The 12,691-nt window shown below is 40.4% G+C and overlaps 1 protein-coding gene across 6 annotated transcripts in view; it reads left to right on the forward strand.

The window, feature by feature from the left end:
* The window catches only part of dock3 (dedicator of cytokinesis 3), a 190,085-nt gene that overhangs the window by 113,828 nt on the left and 63,566 nt on the right, over positions 1-12,691 (forward strand). For all 6 annotated transcript variants that reach the window (XM_072666454.1, XM_072666455.1, XM_072666456.1 and 3 more), the window contains 2 exons: positions 4,462-4,546; positions 12,446-12,487. In XM_072666454.1, the coding sequence (XP_072522555.1) occupies positions 4,462-4,546; positions 12,446-12,487 (127 nt within the window). The remainder of the gene's footprint in view (positions 1-4,461; positions 4,547-12,445; positions 12,488-12,691) is intronic.

Raw genomic sequence — 12,691 nt, forward strand, 5'->3', positions numbered from 1 at the left:
CTGAAACCATACAGTGTAAGTATGACAGATTTATCATATTGTTCTTTAATCTCAGCTTTATCTGTTACATGTAATATGGAAACAAGCCTGAATCAGTCATTAAAAATACATGAATATATCCGTTTAGGATAGTTTGAAGTTAGCAGGGAGGAAGGTGAGGCTCAGAATTAATGCATTGCTTTTATAGAAAACACACCACGCAAGGTAAGCTTCCCATTCTTGTTATTAACTTTCCTCACAAAGCTCTGGATCTGTTCAGGGGCCTATATGTTGCTCTTGCTCTAGAACTTAGGGTGTAGTTGCGGCCCAATTTGTAAAATTCATTACCCTGACTTATCCATTAATGTGCATGCAGACACATGGTCCGACCCCAGGTCTTCTCCCCGCTTCTGTTCTGCATTTAGAGAGGGGCAAGGTGATGGAAATTACCTCTTTGTTTTATTAGAGAAAGCATTTTAAAGGGAGGGATTCATTTTCCTCATTATTGTGTCCCTAATTAGAACTAGTAGGTGAGAAGAATGATGATGAGGAAGGTCTAGCCATTATCTGACCAAGGTAAAGATCAAACGCATGGACGTGTCCGTAGGTAGGTTGAACCATTTAACTCTTAGACGTCACTGGCCATCCCAAAGCCGTGTTGTGAAATAGAGGATTCTTGCAGAACTCACTCAGTAAATATCACATTGGACTTTTTAAGAAGAAAATGAGACTGTTTATATATATAAATATATTGATTTATAGATATATTAGGATTATTGAAATATGATTAAATGTGGTTGGTGTGTGATGTAGTTTTTTCTGGATAACAGTGATAATATGTTTCATGAAACATCATGAAATTTTGACACAGTATATAGACCAGCGAACAGAGAGTCTTATGTTATGCACATAATGATGCTCAGATAATTAGGCTTTGAATAAATAATTGTAAAAAAAAATTGGGGGTTTCTATACTTGGGGTTTCTTTTTTACAGGATGGTGTGGAGGGGTTTTATTTATCTGAGCTGAATGGAATCTGTATAGTATGCAGATGGCTCTGTACAATTCTTTATTACAAGAAATATCAAATGTGGGGATAGATGTTGACCTGAGGACCGGAAGTGTTAATGTAAAACATGCAGCGCTAAGAGGTTTTATTAAGTTCTTGTTTGAAATGTGATGCACATGTCCGACCAGTCTGGATGGTGTTCCTTAAATTTTAATGACCACAGAGATGTCAGATAAATGAGTTATGCTAGTGTTACATCACTCCTGTGCAGAGAGGGAACTTGCGTCAGTACAAACCCAGGAACAGTTCATTCCTCCACCATGTCCTGTTTAAAAAAGGCATTTAGAAGAAACCTCCTCAGAAGTTTAAAATCACGGCACTCAATACTTCTCCTCTACGAAAAACCTTGGCACGCTCTCCGGGTCCCAGAGATCCCCGCTCAATTGGTCAGTGTTTAAACAAGCACTGTGGACGAGCGCCAATGTGTGAGATAGGCCGTGGCCTCCCAAGCACACAGTCAGTGGGTGACGGAGATGGAGATGGATTACTGCCGTTCTCCGCCCGTTCTAAATAGACTCAACCTAAATGACTCGGCGGTGGAAATTAGGGAAATGCTAAAATCTGTCATTCACTGTCAGGCTGAAGCGTGCTCCTGTGAGCCGCAGACACTGACACTCTGTCCCATATATAGAAACACGAAGCCAGCGGCTTTTCTGCTCACCGAGCAAATTGGTTCGCTTGGGCTGTGGAGGGCCGCCGTGCTGCCAGGTCTTTCACCCGCTCGAGAAATATTGTTTTGTCATGGTGTGATGGCACAGCTAAGAGTTATTCCTGTTTCTTGAGGTCCCTGTGATTTTCTCTATTTCTCTAAGTCTCTACGTTTAGAGATGTTCTCCAGCACTATCTGTGAATCTATCTGTGTACCTCCTATCTGGCCAGATGTTCTGCACTCGTATGCATAGACACATTGGACACAAAAGGTATTGAACAACCTGGTTAAAGAGGTGCAAAAGCAGAGAGGAGCTTCCCTTGATTGTCTCAGTTTATTTAGGTCTCGTCATTTAGAGATGTTCTCCAGCTCTCTCTGTGAAGCAACAAAGCTGGGAAAAGAGCTCCTATCGGTCCAGGCATCCTGCACTCATATCCATAGACACATTTGACACAAAAGGTATTAAGATGCACTAGATGGCTTTAGACTTCACAATATGGTATGTTTTTGGCCTTTTAATCTAACCAGGAATTCGGTCACAGAGTTCGTCCTTTTGAAGGATGATGGGGAACATGGTAATCCAGACCAACACTCCTCTGGGGCTGTGGAAGTCAACATACTGAAGTGTGTCAACATCCATGTCAGCTTTATGCAAGCCACTTGTCCTTCAAGGTTGTTCATAGCAAGGCACTTTTAGGCACTACACTGTCAGCAGAACGTCGCTGGCACATCCAACGCTGGGCGAGCGAGCAGATAATTGAGTAAATGGGATGAAATGGAAAGGAGTCAGTGGCACTTACCCACCTGAAAGTTATACAGAGGCCTGAAGGACAGAGCAGAAGCTGTTCAAGAGCCTTTAAAAGTTACAATCTGGTATTTAATTATGAGTGCCCATTTATTGTTGCGGTCAAGCAAAAGCCTTATATCTCCAAAAAGAGAACTTTACAAGTGGAGAAAGCCTTTTTAACTCTCAATGGAGTCAATGAAGTCAATATAAAAAGACTTTATTGTGAGTAATTTTGGAGCATTTCTTTTGGTCCATTCATCATCCAGAGTAATTGGTCATTATTTGGAGCCAGCAAGTTTAGTTGCTAAAGAATTTTTATGGACAGTGTAGATTTTTATTATACACACAATCCTTAACCAATTCTTTTACCAGCCCTGTTGTATGTCAGGTAAAATAGAGATGTCTATGAGAGAATACTGGCTGTTGTATTTTGACATATGTTGATATCAATTAGAAGTCCCCTTATTTACTTACAGGCGTAATGAAATGTATTCGTGCACCTTGAAGCGCTAAATTAGAGGCATTCATCTTGCTTATCTTCCTTCTGTAATTGCATGTAGCTCATCAACCTTTGCTGGTTCAATAAATTAATTAGTGTTTGTTTTTAGTTTGCATTGATTATGACATCCTGTTTATGTCATGATTGGAGTAATTTGAAAGCTCAATAAGAGAATAAACTTCACTTCATATGAATATTAATGTGATCTACAGATGTGGAAAAGCAGATGGCCGATGGGTGATTTAATTAACCAATAAGGCAAAAAATGGCAATATTGTAAGTTTCTTTGATTTGTTAATTATGTGATTTTCAATTCAGGAATGAGAATTTAAATCAGACCAGACAGCTTTAAATAATAACGGAGTAAGCAATGAATAAGCAATGAATGCTTATTGATTTGAAATGACTAAATTAGATCATTTGACTGGTTAGTTAGTTATTTACTGGTTAGTTGTTCAGTTGGTTGGTTAGTAGTGTTACTTAGTTATGTTGGTGGTTAAGTGGTTAGTTACTTATCTTATTAGTTATTTGAAGGGTTAGTTCTTTATTGTCATTGTACAGAATACAGAGGGTGCTTCATGCATACCATACAGCAATACTAATAGAGCAATGTTAAATTAAGCTAATATAAAGTGTGTATATACATATATGCATAACATATGATAAAATATAAAATGTATAAAATAGTTTGTGCTATGACCAATGTGGACAGACATGCACCATAACACTTCTAAAGTTGAAAGTTACTTCATCTAATTAGGGTATATAAAGGATTATCCAACATTCAACTAGATTTCCAACTGAAATGATGAAGTATGTCAGTGACAGTTCACACTTTAAATCATATACACTGAGGAATTTAGCTAATTTGCTCAAAATCATTGCATACGAGAGATACACAGGATTAGGATAGCTGCATTTCTACTAGAGGCATGGTAGCTGGAGCAGGTGTTAGAAACCAGGCACATCACTGTTTTATGACTGACACAGATGACGGCTGACCACTTTGAAAGCCTTAACTGAGGCTCACAAGCGAGGCGCACACACCTGTTACCATAACATAGCACTAAAACAGCTGTACATAGCACCAGCTAACACTTTTCACATATGTGGAAACACTCTAGCTTGTGTTCAGCAGCCTCATATTGGGTAGAAATAAGCTGAGAAAGAATTAGTGTTTGGTTTGTTAGTAGATTAAATGTGGAAATCTAATGGTTTTATGTTGGGTCTGTTTATTTTGAGGCATCTGTGAGCTGATACAGTTGATATCCGATCAAGTTCAGATAGTAGCATTGCTTACCATGTGTTAGAGCCGCCACAACAGGTGTAAAAAAAAAAATACCATGACACTTTTTTTAACAGCGCAGACATTTTAGCTATTTCGAGCTTGACTCTCTGATCTAAATACTCCTAATTCCTTTATTCCTGCCTCTCCCTCCCTCACCACTGCATCTCCCTTTGTCTGATTTGTCCAACAGACACTTAGGACTGGATCTGGTACCAAGGAAAGACTTTGAAATGGTGGACTCCGACCAGATCAGCGTTTCAGACCTTTACAAAATGGTAAGTGTTGCTGACGCTACAACACACACACACTTACAAGTGCTGTTTGCAAACTGTGATCGCCATTAGCACTTGTTAGTGGGTAACAGAGATTAGCATGCGTGTTAAGGAAAGCTGCTAAGAGGGTGTAGCGTTGCGTTGAGATTGTGAGAGTCTGAATAACAGTCATCACACAGTTAGTTCCGTTTACTGTCATCTGTTTTGTCCAGCTCTAATAAAAGCCTCAACATGGTGCCTAGTCTGTTAAGTGGCTGTATTTGGTAACATTTAGTTGTCGAGCATGATTCTGTCAGATCAGGCGCATTAGAAAGTAAGCTGGTGCAGCCCAGAAGACGTCATGGTGGCATCGCATATTTCTGAAGCAGTTGTATACATGTGTAATACACACATAACTACTGTGGCCGTTTCCAAGAGACTGCCTGTAGTGGTGACAATTAGAAAATAGCAGGTTCCACTTTGAAATACACTGCGATCCCGAGATGGCTCAAGTATGTGAATATATTTCATGTTTTATTCATAATAATGGAGAAAGTGGTGCTATCGTGACTTGCACAGAGATTCAGAGAGTCTTACAGCTTCATGCATTAATAACACTGACAGATATATTAGGAATAGATTGGGAGATGGTAAATTAGGGATTATTTAAGGTTATTCAGGGGCATTTTTATGAACCCCTCTTGTGCAATGGTGAGACACTACAGATGGTTAGGGTAATTTTTAAAGCAGTAGATATTACAGTGGATCCTTGCCAGTTGATAACTGACATATATATATACGCAGTTGTATCAGAATATTACAACCAGCTACCTAATACCTCTGATTACACTAGCAAGACGGTCATTATAGAAGTTAGCTTGTCCACAGTGGCAGTCGATTGCTCTGTACCACTCGCCGGAGTCGTCTTTCTCCTCTGTGGGGCCTGTGGGGCACCTTTGTCCACTGTCACTGTCGTTTCATAATATTATGACCACCCCTGTCATGATGACACATGACAGGGTTTGCAGCACGTATAAATAGGCGAGCACACCTGTCAGTTGTGGTGGAGTGCAAAACCATTGTCGTGGGCAAAGTAAGTGATTTCTCTGATGTCTAAAGGGGCATGATAATAGGGTACCAGCCACCATGCCTAATGCCAGGCATGGGCCAAAAGGGTATAAAGCCGCCCAGCATTAAGATGGACTGATGGTGAGCCATCCAGTATGTTTGGGATGAGTTAGGAATGAAGTTGGATGGTGATCATCAAACATTCTGATCTGTCTTATACTTAATTAATTATTGTTAATAATTATTGTTTTTACTTTTTAGTGTCAATACTAGCATAAATCTAGCTCTGAGCAATATATTAGGTAATGTATCTTGAATATGTTTTCGAATTGAGTAGAAATAGACATGTTTATATATAGGAATTCTATGTCTGGTGGGGCTAAGCCTGGAAAATACAGTTATACATGAGTGACTAAACACGTTGGAATAAACATATTTCTGTTGAGTTTTGACATTTGTATGATTACAGTTTAATAGAAGACATCTGGAAATCTGAGAAATGACTGACTGGCCTGAAATTGACATTCCAGCCTGCAGTCTCACTGTAAAATACTAATGCTGCCTGTGTACGTATGTGAGTGTGAGAGCATGTACGTATACGTATGAGTGACTACTGCATTTATGTCTTTTTGATGCTTGAACATATTCATCTTCTGCGCAGCACTGCTTCAGTTCTACAGCCCACTACACTTCTCCCACTTCACCATGTGATCCTAAAATATCTAAATATACTTTGTCTTATTGCAAGACCTTCTAGTCACCAATGCTGGAGGCTGAACATTGGCACTAAGCTCTGTTGCAAACATCTTCTAAAGATAGCAAGCCAGAAACAAAGAATTCAGACCACGGGTTTATGGAGTGCATAAATTACACGTCTTAATAAAGTCTTTAACACAGATTTAATTGAATGGGAATGTTTACAAATCAGCCGGCTTATTAAATTCTATCCTTTTAATGGCGCCAAACATATGTGTTTATTATTGCAACAAGTGCAGTGGTAGTTTTTAAAATTTATATCAAGACACATCACAGAGTAATGGTTTAATCTGTGCATCAGAATACCTGATGCAGAAATAACACCATCAAGGGAGGATTGCAGCCAAAGCGCTGCCAGGACGATCATTACAGTGATGGCGGAGGTTGGCACGGAGCAGGCAGTGCCTTCCCTGGCCTTGGCACAATAGTCTGGAAGCCCTGCAGGACCTGTTGGCTGGCACTGATTTTGGAGGGGACATGGCAGGGAGCCTTGCTTCTCACCTCCTCCTCCTCCTACACTCATTTTTCATTGCCATTTTTCCCTGTCGCAAGAGAAGCAAGCAGGAGCGCACGGTTCGATAACCAATACAAAACAGAAAAAAGAAAGGAAGGGAGGGAGATGTGACGGGGTGTTTGAAGACAATGAGCATTTTCATTTGTCCAGATTTCAAATTCTCATTGTTTCTTTCAATTAAACAAGACGTAGTTTCTTAAATGCATCCATTAGAACTGGCAGAGAGAGTGTTCAGTGTGATACTCTCTCTGTGCCATTTAAGAACCACCTGATCATCTGCTAACCCAGCAGGCTCTGGACATCAACTTGACACCAGAAAGCTGTTAGACTCCACTCTAACATTGGACAGACACTGAATTTTAGTTGAAAATGAAAATTGAGTTGACTTAATGTGAGCCTCTGTAGTACAGATGTGGAATTTTGGCCACTTAACCAACAGCATATCAACGTCTAACAACGTTAGAATTTCATGTCGTGTGGATGTTAACATTTACGACATTTAACAGATGCTGGATACTGGCCTTCATACCTCATGACCAAATTGTGTCTTATCCTACGGCAACGTGACGTTGGCTTGAGATGTTTAAAAAACGTTGGACAACAACATCTATAGACGTTGGCGGCCAGTTGGGAAGATGGAACCCAGTAATCCCAGCCCAGGCCAGTTTAGTGACCGTGTCTTTAAGGTTGATATTCAAAGGGACTGTGTACTGGTCAGCTGCCCTGTTTTGTACCTTATAAAAAAAGGTAGAGACTCCAGACTGAAACAATGGTTATAGCCTAAGCATGAATTGGCGATATGTGTATACCAGTGGTTTTCAACCCTTGTCCTGGAAGTCCCTTGCCCTACACATTTGAATGGTTTTCTACTCTTAACACACAACCTCCGACTCAGCTTGTTAACCTTTTGAACCCTAGGTTTATTATTATTTAGTTATTAATCCTGATACAGAAACTATTACGAATTCCCACAGTGTTCTATTTTGGGGTCTTGATGATGTTAATTTTGGTAATAATGTAGAGAGTAGTGAAGTGTGTTTATATAAACACTATATTTTGGTAACAGAGATTAAGCCTAGTCCTGGATTACATTTTTCTTTTAATGAAGAATTACTTCATTCAGACTAGACATCGTCCGACGAATCGGCCCTACATGTGCAGGGTTGGGGGGTCCTCCAGGACCAGGGTTGGGAACCACTGGACTATATAATGTCATTTATTGCATAAAACACCTCTTAAACCAAGCTGTCAATCTTAAACCAAGTTCCCATGTAAGTTGACTGAATATAAAGCTGCATTATCCCATAAAAATTCCATTTTCCATTTTGCCACTGGATTAATATTGTATAGATGTGTTTTTACGTGACATTGTAAGGCTGTAGTTGTTGCCTCTGTTCTGAATTTCAGTGTAAACCCACTAAGCCCAGGATTCAGAAGATGCCCTAACTATCGATCTGGAGATTCCTGTACCTCACACATTTAGCCCAGTGTTTATCTGATGAAATCCTTAAGCTAAAAACCCCAAGATCAAATAGAAATAACAGAGTCAGTTGAACTCTTCCTCTCTGAGAGAACACACCGCTCCAGTTCTTTCTGGAAGAAGACTTTTGGAATTGTTTGATTTAAAGAGTTTGTGGGAGGCTAAGGAGCTTCTTGCCAGTACCTGAAAAAAAAAAACACACAAAGAAAGCAGAAACTGTAAAAGCTTCTACCTGCCTTAAAGCTACAAAGATAAAAGCTACTGTGGTCAACCTTCAGTTAGTGCAGGAGAGTCATCTTCACAGCTAAACTACACTTTTTAAAAGGTGCTACAGAATGTTCTTTGAACAACGCCAAAGAAGAACCATTTTTGGTTCCATAATGAAGAATTTTCTAAGAGAGATGTGAGTGTGAAGAACCTTAATGTCAACTTCTTTAAACCTTTAAAAATGTCTCCACCCACGCATCACTTCTAAAAATTTTTTTTTAATGAAAATCAAAGTGGTACTTGTAGTACTTATATTTTAGTGTTTATTAGAGTGTATAATGTAATGTATAATGTGTATAATATTTCACATTTCTGTAGTTTTCTTTGTTCACACCCAAACCTCTTGTTGTACCTTAATACGCACTTGCTCCATATTCCACTTTATATCTATATAGTTTGGCCACGAGAGTAAAAAGATCTGCCAGGGCCATTTTGTGCACCATCTGGTCATGTCTGAGTGAACCCTCACCCCACCCCACTGCACCTAGCCACCTAAAACCCAACAAAAGCAAAACACAGGTAATAAGGACAAGGTGCTCAGGAACATCTAAGAAACCTTTAAGTCTTCTCTTAAACATTAGAATTGCAGAAAAGTTCTGAAAATGTAGGCCGTGCTTCCTCACTTTGCTCTTAGGCACCATCCTGGATTAATGAGTCCCTCAAGGCACGCGTTTAGCCTCCCTAATGATAAACCACGGAGAACAGAAGGAAGATATTTGTTTTGAAAGTTTTTCTAAGTGAGGCCTCGAGTAGCAGATGAAGCCTCACCGGTTTGCAACAAGCCTCTCTACCTCGTACTGTTTGGTGATGGCAGAGACCTCGCTGCTGTTTAATCCGCGTCAGACTTACACATGCAGAACATGATCAGATAAAGCTTTAAGGCCTGTGGGTCGGTTTTAATCTGCTGTGGTATCTCCACACTCTCTATGCCCACTGGTGTGTTCGCAGATGGGGGGGAGGGTTGCAGCGATTGTGGTGTAATTTATGCTGAACGCAGGGGAAGGCACCAGAGAGGAGAACATGTGCTGAGTAGCAGCGCTTCATAATTCACTCAGGCCCTACAGCGAGGAAGTATGTATGCGTGTGTGTGTGTGTGTGTGTGTGTGTGTTCTTATGTCTATGCTTTACAACTTACAACAGCATTGAGCTTGTGTTACTGTACTGTTTAATAGTTATTGGAGTCTATTACATTGTGCAGATGTTGAATTTTAGGTTGACATCAAGCTCCAACGTTAGACAGACACTGAATGAATGAATGACTAAACCAACAGCATTTCAGCCTCAGACAACGTTAGAATTTCACATTGTGTGGACATGTGTGGATGTTGGGTTTTGGTCATCATACCTCACAAGTAAATGTTGTCTTTTACGCTGATATGACATTGACATGTTTGTAAGTTTGTTAGATGTTGGATTCTGTATGTCAATTGTACATTGGACTCTTAACGTTGGCCAGACGTTGGTAATCCAAGTCAAATGTCTGTCAAAAACCAACATTGGCTTGAAATTACCCTCCAATGTTATATAAACGTTGAATTTTAGCTGAACATGAAAAGCAGGTTAGCGTCAAAACCCAACATTTGCTTGACATCAACCACCAGCGTTGAACAGATGGTACATTTTGGTTACTTAACACCATGACCAGCATCAAAACCTACAACATATCAACGTCTCCCAACATTAGAATTTAGAATTTCACATCATGAAGACGTTATTATTAAGTTAAGCAGACATTGGGTTTTGATGTGTGTGTTTGCGTGTGTGTGTGTGTGTGTGCGTTCACATGGATATTCATGTGTGAGAGATAAGTTGTGGGCATGTGTGTATGATGGGGGTTTACTCGTGTGTGCATGTATGTGAAAACACATGGCTGCATGTGCTTATATGCGTGTTCATGTGTGCTTAATGAATGAGTCTGAATGCAGGCCTGTATGCATAAGTATGGGGGCTACTCCTTTGTGTATGTGTATGCGTGTGTGTGTGTGTGTGTGTGTGTATGCGTGTGTGTGTGTGTGTGTGTGCGTGTGTGTGTGTGTGTGATGACTCATATCTTCACTAGGTACTCAGGCTGCAGTGTGTGGAAGTTGTGTTTAGGCTCCTGCTGTGAATATTTCCGCTCGGAATTCTCTGTTGTTCCCGATCTCACAGCTGCTGTGCTTCGAGTCTGGAAGCTCATCACAAGCCACATGACCTGGAATATTGAACGACAAAGCTGCAACAACCGATCAGCTTCAGCAATGACAATGATAATTAGTAATCACTGGCAAATAAACGTCTTGTTAATGAGTAGGATTGATGCTGTTTTTTCGTCTTGTTTACATCATGTAACTGAAAGGGGGGGGGGGGGGGGCAGTCGAGAGAGGCAGCAGTACATTTTTGCATTTTGCAGATTTTGCATGACCTAAAAAGACAAATCTTCAGGAACTGCTGGAACTGTGCAAAGGGTTAAAACTTTTCAGCAAATACAGTGAACACCGTTGGCTGAAGTAAACTGGGCAGTACTCAGGGCTGATAACTCTGACGACATGTTTGGAAGATGCTCTCCAGGATGGAGATTTTAGTGTGAATAGAAATAGAATAGAATAGAAATGTTTTTGTAGAATCAGCCGACCTCTGTAAGATCCCATTTACACCTGGTCTCTTAATATGACTAGGATATGGATTGCATTGTGATAAGATTCTAGCCACATTCATTTACACTTGGTAAACAAATGCAAATCCAGCTAGTCAGTGGACTGAAATCCAATAGCTGTGTGGGATGAAATATGCTAATTCGCTCAGCGTGCTGCAATTACTAGTGTTTGGGTTGTATTGGGAGCGAGTCTTGAAGAGACGGATGCGTTTACGCTGCTATAACATGCGGCTCAAATGTGGCTTTAGACCACCTCCTGAAGTGGTTTGAGTGATGGGATTTGTATCTGGTTGATTTGTATCTGGAGTCTTGGGTGAGTTTACACCTGCAGTTTTGGATGGCTTGGCCTTATACAGATGTAATTCGATATTGAATATGATACTTAAGACATATCATGTGATGTGCAGGTGTAAACAGGATCTTACTTATAGCTGTTTAAGTCTGACCATTCATGCTAAAGGTGGACTGTTCGGCACCCAGTTGCACAGAGAATACACAGTATGCGCTATTCAGGTAAACATGGTAATATTACACAAACTTATGTGCCACCCCAAAAACACTACAGTTCCCACAATACCTGGCAAATGCAACTGCTTACAGCTTAAGGTTTCCAGGCTAACGCTTAGAGTTTTTACTTAAGTACTTCTTAATTACTTCTTAATTATGCACAGCTGTCTGTCCAAATTAAATAAAAATAAACTGTTAGTCTTTTTCATGTGTTTTGACTGTTCTGTAAAGGACAATGCAGTGCTACATACATGCACAAATATGTTCATATATACATGTATATGCCTTAAAAGCAATCAGTGAATTCCCAAAAAGGGTCTTGTGAAAATGAATTCTGACTGTTTTTGTTAGGAATGGAGCTTCTAATAGTAAAACTGTACAGTATTTGTTGTGGGTATTCTGTATCCAGCAACAGATTAGATTCACTGGGTGCTGCCGGAAGCCTGGTGGCCACTGTGTTGTCCCCACCCTCCTCCCCCCAATATGTCAGTGTGTTTTAGTGAGAGTGGTCAGATGTTATTGCCTCAGGCTCTCCCCCCACACCACTTGAGACGCACCTGACAATGCGATGTTGTTCACCTGCTAGACTCTAACCAAACCAGACACATATATCACTTAGGATTCCTTCAAGATATGTCAACTGAAAGACGTTTCTTGCTTCTTTCCCCCCTTCTTCCCCCTCTCTCCCGACCCCTACAGCACCTGTCCAGCAGACACAGCGTCCAGCAAAGCACAACCCAGGTAAAAAAACATAAAAAATAAAAACCGTGTTCTTTCCTGTTTAAAGAAGTCACCACCTGTCACAGTGCTTTTTTTTTCTTTTCAGCGAGCTCTTAGCCCTTTACATAGGTCAGTGTTGTCCTCTGGGCTGAAATCTGACACAAACTGTTTAGGAACCTGGTTGAAACACCTTGTTAGCAGTGTGTTAGAGAAGCTAAGGGTGAT

The sequence above is a fragment of the Salminus brasiliensis genome, chromosome 21 (assembly GCF_030463535.1).
Source record: "Salminus brasiliensis chromosome 21, fSalBra1.hap2, whole genome shotgun sequence".
In the NCBI taxonomy this organism is placed as follows: domain Eukaryota; kingdom Metazoa; phylum Chordata; class Actinopteri; order Characiformes; family Bryconidae; genus Salminus; species Salminus brasiliensis.